General features: G+C 51.5%; 1 protein-coding gene across 1 annotated transcript in view; it reads left to right on the top strand.

Moving 5' to 3' along the window:
• Window positions 1–14172, top strand: part of LMX1A (LIM homeobox transcription factor 1 alpha) — a 151974-nt gene extending 137802 nt beyond the window's left edge. Inside the window, exons 4-8 of the mRNA XM_028104751.1 lie at window positions 5131–5303; window positions 8101–8178; window positions 9471–9537; window positions 12137–12307; window positions 13920–14172. Of these exons, the coding sequence (XP_027960552.1) occupies window positions 5131–5303; window positions 8101–8178; window positions 9471–9537; window positions 12137–12307; window positions 13920–14080 (650 nt within the window). The 3' untranslated portion in view covers window positions 14081–14172. The remainder of the gene's footprint in view (window positions 1–5130; window positions 5304–8100; window positions 8179–9470; window positions 9538–12136; window positions 12308–13919) is intronic.
• Window positions 14173–17950: the final 3778 nt, after the last annotated feature.

Here is a 17950-nt window from a genome sequence, read left to right as displayed (position 1 = left end):
CCTGGTCCCGTGCCTGACACGAGCCCATAATGGATGCTCATTGAGTGAAATGAGGCAGTGAACCGGTTCCAAGTCTGATCTTTCATGGGAACCTGGGTTTGGTCGGAGTCGAGACCTCCTTGCAGAACCATGTGCAAGGTAGTTTCAAACAGTAGTTTGAAAGTGTACTAGTTCTAGTACAGAGACTCGACGCTTCTAGAGGACTTCACATCTTGCCTCTTGGATTTTAGATGCTGCACTGCATCCAGAGTTGACCACCGCTCGGCTCCGGGAGAATGGAATTCCGATCCTGCAGTGCAGGGCAGCAACTGAAATAGCTTCCTGTCTTCATACATCCCGCCCTTCCTCCTTTCTCTCCCCCTCCCCCCACAGCAAGTCCCAGACCCTTCCTCTCCTCCCCCGGCCTGAAGGACATTTATGAGGCTCATCATGGGGGCAGCATCTGAGGTCCGTTCCTGCCTCTCCCTTCCCGAGCATGCGGGTCTCTCCCCCCACCCCTCCCACTACCACCCTCACCTCCTGGGCCAAGCTCAGATATCTCTTTCCCTGTTTATGGGCCGTTGGGATTTTTCCAACAACCTGAAATGAATCTACGAGGCCCCACAGGTAGTGGCAGCCCATCTCGGGGCCATAAACCACGGCTGGGTCTTTCATCTGTGATTGCTTATGTCATAAACGAGTGGGAGGGCCAGGCAAGGGGGAAGCAACAGCCCTGAGCCATTCCAGATTTTTTTTTTTTTTTATGAGAAAGGGGAAAGAAAGACCCTGAGAAACATGTTCAAACTTTATGCCAAGCAAATTCATTTCACTATGGCAGGCTGTGTGTGGAGACTCAATCTCTGGCCTTCCCCACTAGGAGTCAGATTTATGCTGTGTTTGTGTCTAAATGGCCTCCAGGGATGCTGACATTTGTTGTCGGAGACAGCGAGTGGTGTTCCTTTCATCTCCACTGAGGGGTGTCAGCTTAAATTATGAGGGATCGCTCTGACCTGCATCTGGGTGTGGGAGCGCTGGCAACAGAGCGGGGCCGGCTCCCTCTTGCATTCCCACATCTCTGCGATTTCAAAGTCGCTCTTCATCTTCTGCTCTCCAGGCTTCCTGCTGGTTCTGGGAGAAATTTCCTAGCTCTTTTCGAACGTTTCTTTCTCTCGGACCCATCGATAAGTGTGTATCCTAGGCATTGCGTGTTTTTTTTTTTTTTAATGGAGAAGTTGGGGTCCGGAGTCCGACAGCCCTGTCCCTGCGGCAAGAGAAGGCGGGAGCCTCGGTGAACATCCCAGGAGCAGCCTGGAAGTTCCCCGAGAGAGTGAGAGGGCACTGTTCTGCCCGGAATATTTACAACCCAGCAGATAAGGAGTAGGTGATGTTTAGTGATGGTCTGCCTTCTCCTGGGCATCTGTCAGCACCTTGAGAAGTGCCAGAAGGCCCCTCCCTGCTCTGTCTTCAGAATCCCTCGCTCGGCTCTGCCAGGACACCTGGAATTCCACAGCAGTGACTGCTTGGTTGGAGGCATTTTCTGTTCAATGCATAGATGTTTTTGACCGTGGGAGAGAACCCATCCGACTGTGCTCATCACTGACTCCTCGGTGTCCATCAGCAGAGCTCCCTGTCCCCAGAGTCAAAACCTGAAAGACTAGCACGGAGGATATGTAAGTTCTGATGGAAGACGGGTCAGGAGAGGTCTACAAAGGGATCAGCCCACTATGGTATGCAGGCCCAATCTGGCCTGGGGCCCGTTTTTGGAATACACGCCTACTCGTATTGTCTGTGGCTTCCGTGAGGCCTGCAAAGAGTAAAATAGTTACTGTCTGGCCTTTTACAAAAAAAAAAAAAAAAAAAAAAAGTTTGTAGGCCCCTGGTCTAGAGCATGAGGAGCTTCTTGGAAGGCAAAGGGTGGGACCTGAGGAGACAGAAGAGAGAGAGATTAGGAGCAGAAAACAGGAATCGAAGGGAGAAAACGTACCCCAAAAGCAATAGAAATACTTGAAACCGATTGTAATCTCATTCTTTCTGTCCTGCCCCTCCTCCCCCACCCCCCCCACCCCCGGCCCCCTTCTCCTTCCTCTTCTGAAAACAAATGTTTTCGTCTCTCCTCCTCCAGGGACCGGGAGAGGATGAATGAGCCACACATAGTGCTCTCCACATCCTCCAAAAGTGGGCACCGGGGACCAGCCCACGAGATAGTTCTCTTTCCTCCTCCCCACTGTTCCATGATGGAACAGCAGCTTTTGGGGAAGGTATGGGTATCCCAGACAAGGGGGGCAGTGCGCAGCGACGCCAGGGGCCTCGGGCAGCCTGCCTCCGGGGCTCCCAACAAATTTCAGCAATTACATCTTCCGTCTGGAACCGGCCCAGCTCCGTCTCCCTCCCTTCACCTTCCTTCCTGAAAGCACTCACAGGCTCCCAGCTACACAACCAACTCTCAGTGTTGGCTGGGGTCATGTCCGCAAAGAGAGAAATGAATGCTGAGTTTGTAAAACCTCAACTCCGACTTCCGTCGACAGGCGACTGTTATTAACAGAAAACATGTGTCTCCCCAGGTCAAGAATTCTTCTTTTATGTTGAAGTAATAATGGTGACGACGATGATGATGATTTAGAAGGCACCTGTTACGTTCTAGACAGCGCTAAACCCTTTACATGTATCATCTCATTTAATGCCAACAACCCCGTCACCCTCCCCGATGAGACAACTGAGTCTTGAGAATTTGTTCAAAATCACACATCATAACAGGCAGAGCCAGAATTTAAACCTGAGTTTGGATGACTCCAGAGCCCACATTGCTTTCCCAAGTGATGGCAGCGTATATGAGCCGTTACCAAGGAATCTAGTGTGACTTTAGACCTTATATTGTCATGAGTTTTGTTCTCCTAGTTGTCAATAAGCATTTACATCAGACCACGTGAGGAATGACTGTCAAGAGAGTCAGACTGACTCCAGAAGACATTTGCAAATATCATGTTATGGACAGAATTGGTTATAACACATGAGGTTCCTAAATTGTATGTTTTCTTTTATTGTTTTTATCTGATAAAATATTTTATGTGTTCCATCGCCTTTTTTAAAATTAAGCTTTTAATTTAAATTCCAGTAGAGTTAACGTACGGTGTTACAGGAGTTTCAGATGTGCGAGACAGTGAAGCCAACAAGTGCATTTTCAGATGTAGGCTGCACGTTGGATTTCATAGTCGTTTGTTCCAGATTCAGCCCCCCGTTCATCGCTGGCCTTACAGGAGGTCTGTATGCTCCTGCGGGAGCGGAGGGGGGGTGTCAGCCCATTTCCAAAGAAAACTCACTGAAGGCCTCACTGATACCAGAAGAGCACACTTTTAACCATGGGAGTCCAGCAGCAGACAGAATTCTTGGCCTCAGGGAGGGACCAGGCTTTGGGGAGAGGAGGTCTTCGAGCAGTGGGGTATAGGGCCTTGCAATGGAGAATGTGGGGAGTCAGTGGCTTTTTTCCCACGGTCTCTCTTCTTGTGGGGTCTTCTTATTTCCCTGTGGCTTCGAGTTCCTTTGTGCTCATTTTTTCTTGCCATTCTGAAAATATCCTTCTAGAAAGATCCTAAAACCCCTTCCTATGGAGGGATGGCTGAGGTCAGCTTACTGGATTTGCCCCAGGGAAGAGCTGCCTCAGAGGTGAAGATGCCAGAGTAGCCACTCCTTGTCATGAGGATTCTTCATCTTTTGTCTCTTCTTTAATCTGTCTGAGTTTTTCCCCTGTACTCTTGAGGGGAGTGAGACAGAAGGAAAAGACATTCTTTCCACATCTATTTCGAGCCTCCTGTGCACCAGGACCGGGTTAGTTGCTTTGCCCGCAAGAGCACTACCCTGAGCTGCCTGCAGATGCGTGTTATTGCTGCGGTGGTGCAGGTGGGGAAACTGAGGCCCAGTGCATGACCGCACTCCCATAGCGCTGTGCTTATAATGGGGGGCTGAGCTGGATGGAGACCTAGGTGTGCCTACGTCAGACCTGCTCAATGACATTGCAAGGGTCATGCCCTCAAGAAACTCACAGGTTAGTGTCCCTTCTTGTTCCAACTCTATGTCTAAATGTTCATAGAGAAAAGAAGCCACTGTCCCTTCAGATGGAATAGTCAACAGAAATCTAAATGAAAATGGCATATGCAGATGAGCATCCTTCACAGAGGAGGGTGGGATGAAGAACAGGGGTTGTGTGGCTCACACATGGAGGGTCCCCTCCACCTGGATTTCTTGAGGTGTCCAGAAGGGGAGCCAGCATCAGGACACTAGAGCCGGGGACACCCTTGGGATGGGGTTTCCCACTGAGGAAAGAGGAGAGCTGAGCTCTATGAAGACCCAGCGAGAAACAAGGTTCTTGTGGGGATTGTTTGGGTATGTAACTGCCAATGGCCTTTAATGCTGAAGGCTTTGCTTCCTTCAGAAGTTACTCTTCCTGTTGCTCACTGCTTATGAAGTAATCCACACAAATATAAATACAGTTACTTTAGTAGTTATTTTATACACAAGCAATTTTGGCTAACCACCTATGCTATATCTACTCTCAGTTATCAGTCCCTGCAAGTAATCTAATGCTGGTCCTCTGTGGCCTTTTAAACAGTAATATTTTCTACCCCTGGCAGTGGCTAGAATTTCAGACACAGTGTCTAGGAAATTATACAAAACTTCTCCAGGCCTAGACTTGAAAAAATGACGTCTAAGAAATAACATTAATAACCAGTGCTTATTGGGCATTTATTGTATGCCAAGCAGAGTTTTGAGTGCCTCATTGGTAAACTCATTTAATCCTTACAACTCTTCGGATGAAGTAGGTTCTCTTCTGTTCCAGTTTTGCAGGTAAAGAAACTGAGTCAGAGAGAGTTAAGTACCTTGCTCAAGGTCACGCAGTTAGTAACTTTGGAGCTAGGACACGATCCTGGGAGAAAGTTCGGAGCCATACAGGCGGACTTTCTGATTGCTGTCTCTGGATTTTAGAGGTATTTTCCTTGGTCCTTTCCTGGAGGCTTTCAAGTCAGTCCTACAGAGGTTACTGCACTCACCTCTAAAGGCATCCTGGGAACACGGACCCGAGTGCCTTGTTATAGAATAACATACAGCTCCAGGAAGTGGCTTTGAAGACCTTAACACAGTGTTTTCTGCTTCTTTTAGGCAAAAGTGATGATGAAGAAAGTCTTTGCAAGTCAGCCAATGGGGCAGGGAAAGGAGCTGCTGAAGATGGCAAAGACCATAAGCGCCCCAAACGTCCCAGAACCATCTTGACAACCCAACAGAGGAGAGCATTCAAGGCCTCATTTGAAGTATCCTCCAAGCCGTGCAGGAAGGTACGGGGGGAAGAAGAGGGGAAAGGAGACCGGGCCCCACTGTTTGTGTATACTGCCCTCCTCTGGAGTGTCCATGGGCACACGTTGCGGGGGTCAGGGTGGTGAGGGAGGCTGTTCAGATAGAGTCGATAGCCTTGAGCCCTACTGGAGACCCCAGATCCCTAACGCTGTGGCCAGGGAGACAATAGGATCTCCCTATACTTTTGTGCATCTATACCCATTTCAAGTGGCTGCTGGCTCAATTCATGGAGAGCAACAGGAAGAACAACAACAACAGGTACCAGTTGGAGGGTATAGACCCAGATGCTGTAACAAGGAGAATAAAAATATAGTGGCTAATAGAAATCTATTTATTTATTTTTGCTCTAGTTTGTTCCACTTGGATGGTGACTTTGGGCTTCACTGATGTCTTAGTTCATTCATTTTTGTTGCCGAATGGTATCCCACTGTACGGATGCGCCACAGCTTCTTTGTCCATTCACCTGTTGATGGGTGTGTGGGTTGTTTCCAGTTTGGGGCTGTGCAGATGGGTCTGCTGTGAACTTTTGTGGTTTAATGAGGTACGAGTTTGTTTCCATCTTATGTCGCAGCCCAGAGATGAGCAACCCAAGATCAGCAGGGAGCTCTGTTATCCGTCACATGGTTCTAAGGGGCCATAGGTACCCCCATCTTTTCTAGCCACCATGGTGGAGAAAGAGGAAGTAGAGGGCAAGGCATGCCCCAAGATCCTTTGCATCACTTACACTCATACGTGGTGGCCAGAGTTCAATCCCATGACTACACCTCCTCTAAGGGAGCTGGGCAATGAGTCTGCCTGGTTGACCACATGCCCTGCTAAAGCTTGGGAATTCAACGGTTAATCGGAAGAAGGAGAGAATGGGTACTGGGGACAATCAGCAGTCTCTGCCACAACCAGCTGTGCCCGTTTATTAAAGACCCGCCATTTATTGACGGCCATATGCTCAATCTTGTTACTGATACGATACAAATAAGAACTTTTTAAAATTGGAACTCGTGGAGGAAATACGTTTTTAAAAACCTTAGCATTGTTTTTCTCTATCTGTATTAGTTGGCTTTTGCTGTCAAAACAAACAAAATCTTAGTGGCTTCCAGCGGACATTGTGTTCTTGCTCCTGGACTGTGGCTTGGCTGTGGCCCAGCTGGGCTCAGGTTCAGGCCTGCTCCACCTGTCTCTCCGGGGCTCCAGGCCGAAGGAGCACGCTGTTTCCATGAGGATGGCAGAAGGCAGGAGGCCAAGTCACACCGGGCAAAACCACTGAAAGGCTCTCCTTGGATCACACGTACCGTGTCCACACACATCCCGTGAGCCAAAGCAAGTCATGTGGCTAACCCAGTGTGAGGCAGGGGGGAAGGCCCGCCCGTGGGAGCAGGGGAGGGAGGGGGCGTCCTTGCTGAACTGACCAATAATGCCGTTTGCCACCACCTCTGGCCTCCTGCAGACCTCTTTCTCTCTCTGCGCTCCTGCTCCCTGGGCTCCAGGGAAGGTGCTGGTAGGAAGTAAAGTAGCCCCAAAGTAGGCTTATGCAAGGACAAATGATCACCTCCTTCTATTACTACTGATTCTACGCGTGTTAGACTCCCAGCCCCTGTACGGCCCCGTGCCTGGTGCTGGTGGCCAGGCAGCCTGCAGGCCCCCAGCCGGTGGGGGAGAGATGCGAATGTACGTAACTAACACGGGGGAGAGAGCTGTGAGGACCATTACCGAGGGGCAGCTGGGAGCCATGGGAGCCCGGGGAAGGGGAAGGTCACTTCTGTCTGGGGAGTCAGGAAGGCTTTGTGGAACAGGTGGCTTTTGAGCCGGGCCCCTGAAAAATGGATAGGGTTTCAGCAGGTGGAAGTGGGGCTGGGGCACACTGCTATTTTAGTTGGCTTAGCAGAAGGATGTGTTTTCAAGATCTGGTTTAATCATCTCACTTCTCCTAGGCCTCAGCCCCAGTGGGGTGATAGAGGTGGACCGCTTCCCAAGGCGTCCTGTGAGCTCTTTGCTCCTGTGTCAGGCGTTCAACCCCATGTCCTGCCCAGAATCTAAGCAAGAGGGCGGTGTCTCTCAGCCTCGCTCTCAGAAAGGCTGAGCTTCTCGCCTTTTCCCTTCCTGCCCCCTTGCCCGCCCCTCAGCGTATGTCTGCGTGGAGGGCGGATGTTTCAACCCATCTCTTCCTTGGGATCCCGACAGTCCTGTCTCTACGGGGCCACAGCGCATGTGCTGATCAGAGCTGACTGCTTTCGCTCTGGCAGATTCCAGATGGCTCTGGTCTTACTCTCCTTGAGTGGGGCTCACTCAGGGTAACAGGGAATATGAATATTCATGAAACACTAAAAGTCACCTAGAGCTGTGAGGGACAGAACCAAAAATGTAGGTTAACGAATTGAGACGGAAGAGAACAAGAGAGAGCCGTTTGTTTTGCAAAGTGATTTTCGCCCTCCCTTCTCCTTAAGTAGGTCAGTACATAGACATGGATGTGACTCTTAAAGCACAATGATAGATTTTGCTAATGTTCCAGAACCCCTTGAAGGCCTAATTTCCAGAGTCAGAGAAATCCCTCTTGGAATGCACATCTAAATTAATTATCCCTTCCTTTGTTTACCTGGTGAAGGACCTCTCTCCACCTCAAGGGAAGCAGTGGTCTTGTGTTTGGGATCACACTGGCCATCGAACACCAGCCAGCTCCCGTGTAAGATGCAGCCTACGGGCCTCCCAGTGTGCCGCGTAGGGAATGTTCTGCCCCCTCCCCTGAGATGCCAGTGTTTCTCTATTTCTAATGTTCCTTTTGTCAAGGTGAGGGAGACCCTGGCTGCAGAGACAGGGCTGAGTGTCCGCGTCGTCCAGGTGTGGTTCCAGAACCAGAGAGCTAAGGTAATCTGCTTCATACTGTCGTTTGTCTCTGTGTGGCTGGTTTCCTGAAATAATAAATACTTGTGGGTGGGTTATCGAACCAGAACTCACTGGATAGAGGAGTTCTTCTGATTCAAAAATTCTGTTATCGATGGTCCTGTCAGCCACAGCAGCCCCGCAGCAGGGGAGAGACGGGGCATTCATTTTAGTGAAATGACTTTGATTTTCCTAGTGGCCGTGACTGTGAATCTGGCCAGCCGTCTGCTGGAATGAACGTCTTTCTGTGTCTTCTGGTAAAAGCGGATTCTTTCATTCACCTTTATCTAACCCAGCTACCAAAGTGCATTTAAAATTGCAAAGAGAAACGTCCATAGCACACATGTGACAGGACTGAGGCCATATCCTAGCGTGGTGGCATGAATCCCTTTCCTCAGTGGCCTCCATAGACACCCCAACCGTCATGTTACTGAGGTCTGCATTGCCCCGCCGTAGTCTTTCATTTATTTTAGACCTTGTGCTCATCCAGTTTCCTGCCCCTAAAAAGGCATGTGGCCTGTGGCCTGTATGTCGGGGGTCCTAATCTGTAGTGGGTGATAAATTCGTATCTCATTATCGGATCCTGATTGGCTCAGACAGCACGGCGCTGCCCTAACTGAATTCCTCAGCACGGGGCCATTGATACGTACTCCATCCTGAGAGGACTCCGTGTCTCCGTAGGTTTGAGAGGCCCCGTAACCTAATGGATTCATAAAGCAGAGGAGTTGGAAGCTCTGAGAAATGTTTGCTCGTTTTTGTTAGGGTCGCACGGGACCGTAACGTTCCACAGAACACCGTGTGAGAAGCATTGGGTTAAGATGCTCCTTCTGGGAAGTTTTGGTGGTGACAGGGTGCTCTGGGAGATCAGCTCCTTACCTGGAGTCTCCAACACCAGGGCCGGCAGACGGGGGGAGTGGGCGGGGAGTGCCACATCCCAGGTGACACCCTGTCAGCCAGCCCCTTGCCATGCAGCTAGGCTCGCCTGCGGTCCCCACATGCCACACTTAGAGCTCACCGGAAACTGTCACAACACAAGTGGCGATGTTTATCTGCTGAGAGGAAGTCCCTGTGCTTGTGAGCGGCCTGGTGCTTCCCAGCCAGCTGACTGCGCCCGGCAGCGGGTGAAGAGCCCACAGCAGCCGTGGACAGCCTCATGGCTGGCTCCTGTCCTGAGTCAGGCCGCGGGGGTGGTCTCTCCGCTTTCCACACGAGGCCTGTGTGCCTGCTGCCGGCCCCCTGCCTCCAAACCCCTAACCCTGCAACCCTCTCCTTGTCAGATGAAGAAGCTAGCCCGGAGGCAGCAGCAACAACAGGACCAGCAGAACACCCAGAGGCTGAGCTCCGGTAAGCAGGGCCCCTCCAGCCGGGCCTGCGAGCGTCCGGGCCTCGCCCACCACCCGGCTCTTGCTGGAAGGCCACTTCTGGGCTCAGCAAAGCCCTGTCCGCACCAAGGACAGAGGCTCTTCCAGTGAGGATCGAGCCCCGGGGAATCTGGGAGAGGGTCGAGGACACCGAGCTGAGGCCTGGGAGGCTGACTGAGGTGGTCCGAACCTTCTCCAGAGCCCCCGGGGCCGTGGCAGGACTCCCCGCAGAGCCCAGGACACACCCAGATCCCCCTCCTTCCCAGCAAATCAATTGACAGAGGACACCACTGTGACTGACCCCTTTCTAAAACGACATAAAACAGTAAAAATACGGAGAGTAGAACAGTAACCCTCTCCCTCGTCGGGCATGTTCATAGTTCAAAGAGTGTTCTCACACTGACTCTGACAACACTCTGACAACACCCCCCACTCCACCAGGGGAGCAGAGAAGTCCTTTGTCCCCACCTCACTGATGAGCAGACAAGGGCTCTGCAAGGCTGACCCGGGTCCTCGCTGAATAGGGGGTGAGTCAGGACCGGAGCATAGGTCTCTGAACCTCGGTTCCGCTAGGCCATGCCACCCCAACTCTCCCTTCCTGTGCACACCTCCATTTGCTGTTGTGGTTAATAGTTCTGGTGTGAGGACTGGAAAGAGGTGAAGAGGGACAGGTTGTGGGACTCTTCAAGGGAGTTAAAGGAAAAAAAAATCAAATAGAACTATATTATGACCGTGTGATTCTTAAAGGGATATGCCCCCAACAGCCATCCAGCGGGATTCCCTGAGGGGTCTGCTTGTACCTCAAACAGGAATTGTCAGCCTTCAGTGTGGACCTAAATCACTTGACATGTGGTAAAGTACAGATTCTGATTTCTCTAGTCTGGCTAGGCCCTGAAATTCTGCATTTTTAAAAGACGCCCACCACCGCCACCCTGTGGACCACACTTTGAAAAAGGCCATGACTGTGACAATTGTTCTCAGGCCCCTAGACAGGGCTCCTTGCCCTTGCATGATGGACCTTGCCTTGTGCTTGATACCTGGGCTCAGCTCAATCTAGAATCTGACTCTTGCAGCCCAGAGTTCCCTTGGCTTCTTAATCTTCTAGGCCAAACAGTATCTTAATAGCAAGATAGATGCTCAGAGAGAGAATTTAAACAAGGACATGGGGACCGGGGAAGGTTGTTGGGGCAAGTTGTTCAGGAGACCCGAATGCTGCCCCAGCTCCACCCCTAGAGCTGTTTGATCTGGGACCAGCCTTTCTGTCTCCTGGCGCCTCAGGCTATCTGTCCCCGGGGTGGGATAATGCCGCCTACCAGCCCTGCCGCACTGGGCCCCTGGGAAGTTCAGAGAGGGTCACTGACATGGAAGAGCCATGCACGTCGACTCCCATAGGCCAGCACACTCAGGGTGGGGGGAGAACGCATCAAGGCATTTTAAGAACACAAACTCAGAGTGCTTGAGACTCGAAAGAATTCGAAGGGCAACTCCTAGGGCAGACCTAAGAAAGTAGAAGCTGTGGAAAGTAGAGTCTCTAGAGTTCATGGGCCGATGTTCAGAGAACCACAGCAAGATGTGGAGGCAGGAAGGGAGTCCTCCAGTCTCCGACAATTTTCTACACAAGTGTAGCAAGTTGTTCCAAAGCACATTTATCAGCTCCACGAGGTCAGCGGGGCCGGTGTCATGAACCCCACTTGATTGACGGGCTCTCAGTGGGGTGATGGTGGAAGGATCTTTGATCCATCATCTCCAGTGGCTGCCAGACTCATGTGTAGCCTTGGTTTTAATGATGTATTTCGAGAAAGCTCTCCAAGTTCAACTGCACCTCCCCCATGCCTCTTCTCTGAGGTTGACCCTTGATGGCCCCTGAGGGGGCACAGGCTGGGAACCACTGATGTCGCCTTGTTCCAGACCTTTTTTTTTTAAATTTTATTTTATTATGTTATGTTAATCACCATACATTACATCATTAGGTTTTGGTGCAGTGTTCCATGATTCACTGTTTGTGTACAACACCCAGTGCTCCATTCAATACGTGCCCTCTTTCATACCCATCACCAGGCTGACCCGTCCACTTTATAAATGAGCCAGGAAGTAAAATGACCTCACCACAGTCCCACAGCCAAGATGGCGCTCCACGATTGTCACCACCTGGTGTTCACACCCTTGTGTCGTCCCCTTCGACACTGACGAGGGCTGACCTAGGGAGTGACTTCTGAGGCGAGGTCATGACAAATGTGGCAGTTTCTGCTTTGCGCTCCGCTGGACTGCTGGCGCCGGGGAAGCCAGCTGCCATGTTGCCGGGCTGCTCAAGCAGGCCTGTGAGAAGTCCGTGTGGTGGGGCAACAGTGCGATGGCAGACACAGCACGTGCCACCCCAAGTCTGGGGCTCCCGGTATCACGAGCACCAGCCCCTCTCACGCCTCCTTACAAAGCTGCAGCAAAGGCTGGTGCTGGACGGGGACACCGGGCAGCGGGGGGGGGGGGGGGGGGTATGAAGTTCAGAAGATGCTCTGGGCCTTCTCTCCCAGCATGGGGCCCTGGCTGCGCGTGGGGAATGATCTGCCGCCTTCTTTGTCCTCCAGCTCAGACAAATGGCGGTGGGAACGCTGCCATGGAAGGGATCATGAACCCCTACACGGCTCTGCCCACCCCACAGCAGCTCCTGGCCATCGAGCAGAGCGTCTACAGCTCAGACCCCTTCCGACAGGGCCTCACCCCACCCCAGATGCCGGGAGACCACATGCACCCATATGGTAAGATGGACTCAAGCCCCGCAGGGACCTCTCACAACCTGCTTGCCTGGGATTCTCCTTCCCTCCCCGACGCATCCACACAGTTCCCAGGTGCTCCCCCGGAGCAGCAAAGGAGAATACGTGCCCAGAAAATGCTGCTAGGATCATCTAACCAGTGGCTACAGAAGAAGGACCAACACACAGAGTCACTAGTGATATTTCCATTCATTCTCCTTTTCAGAGATTCTTGTTGGTTTTAAATGAGAGGTTGTACTTCCATTGTAGACCTGTTTGCTGTGGTCAGATTTCCCTCCTTTCCTTTCATACCTGGTCCCACATGCTCATAAGCAGTGTCTGCAGTGATGTGGGCAGGGGCCTTAACCAAGCAAACTTTTTACCTGAAGAAAGAACATATGTAACAGCACAGAAAGCACATTTCCTAATTGAACCGATACTCTTTAAGTGCTCTAAATTAACTCCTGAAACATAACCTGACTTGTGAAGTGAAATCATCCCCTGCCCCCTCCCACCCCACCCCTCCAGTCTGGGGTTGCTTTAAATGTTGGGTGTGTGAATAGCTTGGCCTCCCCTACTTGCCCTGTTTGCTGCTTCCCCTGATGGTCAGCTCTGGGCTGGGGCGCTCTGATGAGGTGGGCGAGCTCTGGAGTGCAGGGCTGAAGTTCAGTCTCAGGGCCAAATAGAGGTCACTGCGTTTTTATACGGAGAAGGTCCGTGGCCAATGAAATGCATCTAATCTGTGTAATCTGTGATAAACTGCACCGATGGCTAAAAACACAGTTTTATTTCCAAACGTTCAAAACAGTATCAGTCAGAGATACATGGCTCAGGTCACAGATTTTGTCAAGCAAAATGCCTTTTTTGCCTTCATTAAAAAGCATTGTTTGTTGTTGAAGTAACCCCTGTCCTCCCATGTGATGCGTACAGCAAACTAGGATTAAGATCCAGCTCTCTGCAGACTTGACTGACCCTCATTCATACATAGATACATCTGAGCGGGTACCATGTGTCAAGGCTGAAATGGAGACACCTCCATTCTTGTCACAGTGCTCCCAGAGCGATCCACAGTTTGCCCTACCGGCTGCTCGGTCAAGGGTGTGAATTAGTCGAGGGCGGGCACCTAACCATCTGTCCTTTGCAGGACACATTCCGGGAGTCAGCAGGCACTCAGTCTGATGTTGCTGTTTGAAGGGACCCGTGTTCCCCCCCGGGGTTGGCACGAGCCTCCTTCATAGCCCCGCTATTTGTCTTAGTCCCGGGCCTCCTTCAAGAACCGTTTTGGGGGGGCGAGTCCTGCCAGAGCCCTGCCCCTGCCTCTCCAGCCCCCACTCCCCAAACTCACCGTCTAGATGTTCTGACATTTGCTTCTGCTGCACCCCATTCGGCCCTTTGTCCTAACCGAGTTTATCCTGTTTTCAGGGGTTGCGCTTTCCATCCGGGCCCCCTAAGGCCCTGAGAGATCTGCGGACGGGGATCCCCTCCCTCCCTCCCGCCCCCCGTCGCAGCTCTCCCTCCACCCGCCCCGCAGCACGCAGCACAGGGGGGCTTTCGCATTCCTAGCCCCTGAGGGAGTCACTTCTTTGAGACCCTCATGACCATATCATCTCTATTTCAGGTGCTGAGCCCCTCTTCCACGACCTGGATAGTGACGACACCTCCCTCAGTAACCTGGGTGACTGTTTCCTAGCAACCTCAGAAGCCGGGCCCCTGCAGTCCCGGGTGGGAAACCCCATCGACCACCTGTACTCCATGCAGAATTCTTACTTTACCTCTTGAGTCTTCCCCTCGAGTTCTGTGGCTGGGCTCCCACCCGGAACAACCGTATGACGTGAGGGGTCGGCCGACATTAGGATGGGGAGGCCAGGGGAGAGGTGGGTTGGGGAGGGAGTTTTGTCCGATTGCTGTTGTATAACGACCTGGTGTAGCTCGGCATTTCCAAAGACTGAATACATAATGGATCGCATAGTTTCATGTTTCTGATAAGTCTTAGCTTTAGGTATGAAGATGTGTTTATCATTAAGGACAGGGACTTTTAATATAGACATTCTCATGCAAACTAGGTACCTAGAGACTCCTAACAACTTCCCGCCATTTTCGGGGAAGCTCTTGACAAGAGGTGCATATGTCTACCCATCCATATACCCATAGACAGACAGACAGATAGATGTGTGTGTGAGTGTGTAACCTTCCATGCTTTATCATCAAAGTTTATTCCTAATTATAACACACCAACTGTACAGCAAAAGTAACTTTATTTTCAGTGTGAACTATATTTAAGGAAATGCTTGATGCACTTAAGTTATAAAATGAGATAATTTACTTTTATAAACTTTATTTTTAGTTCGAAGAGACTTGTCGGCAGGGCAGAGAGGACTGCAGCACCTGAGCCCAGAGCTTTGAGTGCTTGAGTGAATTCTGTTTTCAAGAGTGTCATCGAGGTCTGGAAAGCAGCTCCAGGTGGCTGACCGTACTCCTTCATGGATTCTTGCTCTCTTGGGGACTGAATCACAGGGCTTGGGTGGGACAGAAAAAGCCTTGACTGTGTTCTCAGAAAAGGTAAAGCCTAGACTCTTCAGCTTTCTTTTAAATTCTGACGTGTAGTTGTGGGCAGCAGTAGGAAGGTCAGTTTTGCTCTTGAACTTCAGCATCTACAGGTGTGGGATGAGGCTGACACTATGTACCTACCTCACTGGGGGACACCGAGGCTTCATTCACCCCCAGGACACATGAGCAGGGCTGAAATGATAGCCGATATTTGTTTAAAATACCAGACCAGTCACTTGGCAAAAGAGGCTATGGGGGTGGGGGTGGGTCCGCACCCTGAGCCCTGAGGGCCACTCTGCCTGCCAGGGTCCCTTCTGCAAAGCCTCGGCTGGAGGGGCCAGCTCAGGGCAGCTCAGGGGGCCAGAGTCCTGCCATGGGGAGGAGGCTGTCGCCAAGGGGATGGAGGAGGGCATCGTGGTGTTATAGACCAGGGTTGACAAACTACGGCCCGCAGGCTGTGTTTTATGGCCTGCCAGCTACGAATGTTTTTTTTTTTACATTTTTAAAGGGTTGTAAAAAAAAAAAAAAAAAAGTACGGGACAGAGTGTATGTGGCCCCAAAAGCCTGAAATATTTACTACCTATGCTGTCTGGCTCTTTTCATAAAATGTTGGCTGGCCCCTGTTCTAGAAAGTCTGTTTCTAAACAGCCTTCTGGAGCTCATAGAGGCAGCAGGGATCCAGGTGGAACCCCGGGGTTCTTCATTCTGTCTCGCTTTTCGGACTTGGAGCGCAGAAGAGCCGGCTGCCATTGTACACGGGGATGCTTCTGCACCCTGTCCTCCAGCTGTGGTGCTAGGACCAGCTACTTCTGTGCTAGGATGCCTCCTGAGAAAGCGGACGAGGTGAAGGGGGAAGCCGGGGGGTCAGCTTGCACTCCCCTGAGAGGGGCCAGTCCAGGCTCAGCCTCACTCCTGAGGACATCCAGGGTCTTAAGAGCCTTGTCCCCTTCACTCTCTGCAAAGCCAGAGGGAACGTGCTCCCTTATGGTAGAGTCTGTGTTGTGTGATTTTTGTGCTCATGTTTATAATTTATGCAAACCACCCAGAAACCCAAACCAGTCTGGCGAGTGAAAATCATGCAGATGCTGTAGGACTCCGCAGGCTTCTGTGGCGGAGGTCCGTTGGGGAATGTAGCAGATACTATGTGAGTGAAAACAAATAGAGATCCTTCCTCCACTCGTGATGGCATACCAAGATGAAATTAAAAACCTCTTACAAATGAGCTGTCGTTGATTCAGGGGCAGGGGTGGGGGGCCCGGAACCAGGGGGACACGGGTATTTATCAACAGGGGCCTGGGGATGAGCACATGGCGAAGCTTAACATGAAGGGAAAGCGAGTCCAGCAAAACCGAAGGAGAAAGGAGTCTACACCTTCCCGCCAGGGTGAACGGGAAGACCTCAGTCTTCACAAACATGGCTGCGGGAGCAGGCCCGGGGAACATTCCGTCAGCACCATCAAGTTAACTCGAGGCAGAGTGGTTTGCAGTGTGTGGTGTGAGAATGTTTGCTTGGAAATCAGAGCAGGAGAAAGATGTCTCACGCAGGACGGAAGGGAGATGTCCAGCCAGGATGGGGGAGCAGAGCCACAGACTGGAGCTTCTCCCAGGGTTCTCAGTGGTCTTCAATGTGATACATGGGTGATTGTTATGACTATGAAGAAAAGAAGTTAGGAAAACAATAGGAATGAGGGCAAAACCGCCAGTTACACTCCAAGTGTGACGTCACTTCTGTGTGTCCTCGCACCCGCCTGCCAGACCCTGTCCCCCCACCTCTGCTCCCTCACCCCGTTAGAAGCTGGCTCTGCGTCTTGCTGAGGGCCTGGAAGGAGAGAGATGTGAGTTAGGAAGCGGGGCTGGCAGGAGGAGCCCACCAAGGAAGGCTGCCTCACACTGCCCTCCCCCGGGCTGGCCCTGGTTCCATCGCCAGCTTCCAGAGAGAGCGCAGGCTGGACACCGTTCCCTGTCCCCGTCTGTCTGCCCGACACTTCCTTATCCTTCAGCGTCTTGGCCTCCTCAGCAAGCCTGCCAAGCTGGGTGCCGTGCCTGTGTGCAGAGCCCGGCTAGTGCTACCTGCTGCAACGAACACCCCCTGATTTCCTAATCGCTCAAACACAGTAGAAATTACTATTTTTGCTCATGTGAAGGACCTGGGGAAGAGTTTGGGTTCGGAGGGCACCTCTCTTCCCTGCATAATGAAGGCTTCCAAGATCTCACCGCCTGCTGGTTTTCTTTCTTCTTTTCTTTTCTCTTTTCTTTTCTTTTCTTTTTTCTCGACTCTTCTTTTTTTCTTTTCTTTCTTCTGGCTCAAAGTGGGCACATACTGGTCTGAGTCCCAGTTCGCCACCTCCCAACTGCATGGCCGAGCTGGGCAGGTTACTTCCCCCTGCTGAGCCTCTGACTCCTCATCCACAGTGCAGGTATGACGCTTGTCCCTAGCAGAGGTGACAAGGTCAAGTGAGGTGACACAGGCAAAGCCCGGAGCCCTTCCCCGGGCACACAGCGAGTGCCCAACCTGTGGCAGTGGCTGCAGCAGGGGCCAGGCCTGCTCTCAGGGTTGAGTTGTTGATGGAGGGCCATATTTGAGGAAAAAGGAGAAAACACTCTGGTTCATCTGGTCGTCCCCCCCCCCCCCCCCCCCCCCCCCCGGTCAACATAATCACTTCTTATGTAACTTCTTTAAACCTCAGTGTGGGTCTTAATATAGCCTGACTCACTGTTGTGGGGGAGTTGGGTTGGTTGGTTGATTTTTGAAAGGCATGCAGATAAAATTCCAATTCCAAGGACACAGTATGAACTCTGGCCCCTAAGGAGAAGCAGTCAGGTCATAGGCTATTTCTCAAGCCATCTGTTGTCACCTCAGGGCTGAGATGAGAGGGAGACCCCAGATCCGTAGTCTGAGCCTTTTCTGAATGGCAGCGTTTTGTGTTGACCTGACGTGAATCAAAAATGGGAAGAAATTGGAATTAGTCAATCCCAAACCCAAAGACACTTTTTTTAAAGATTTTATTTATTTGAGAGAGCGAGAATGAGAGAGAGAGAGCGCTCACATGAGGGGGGGGAGGGTCAGAGGGAGAAGCAGACTCCCCGCTGAGCAGGGAGCCCG

This window comes from Eumetopias jubatus, unplaced genomic scaffold, assembly GCF_037043125.1.
Source record: "Eumetopias jubatus isolate StellerSeaLion01/CBP00866 unplaced genomic scaffold, mEumJub1_p1.0 scaffold_12, whole genome shotgun sequence".
NCBI lineage: Eukaryota > Metazoa > Chordata > Mammalia > Carnivora > Otariidae > Eumetopias > Eumetopias jubatus.
Note: the sequence above shows the minus strand (reverse complement) of the source record. Positions and strands in the feature narration are given on the sequence as shown.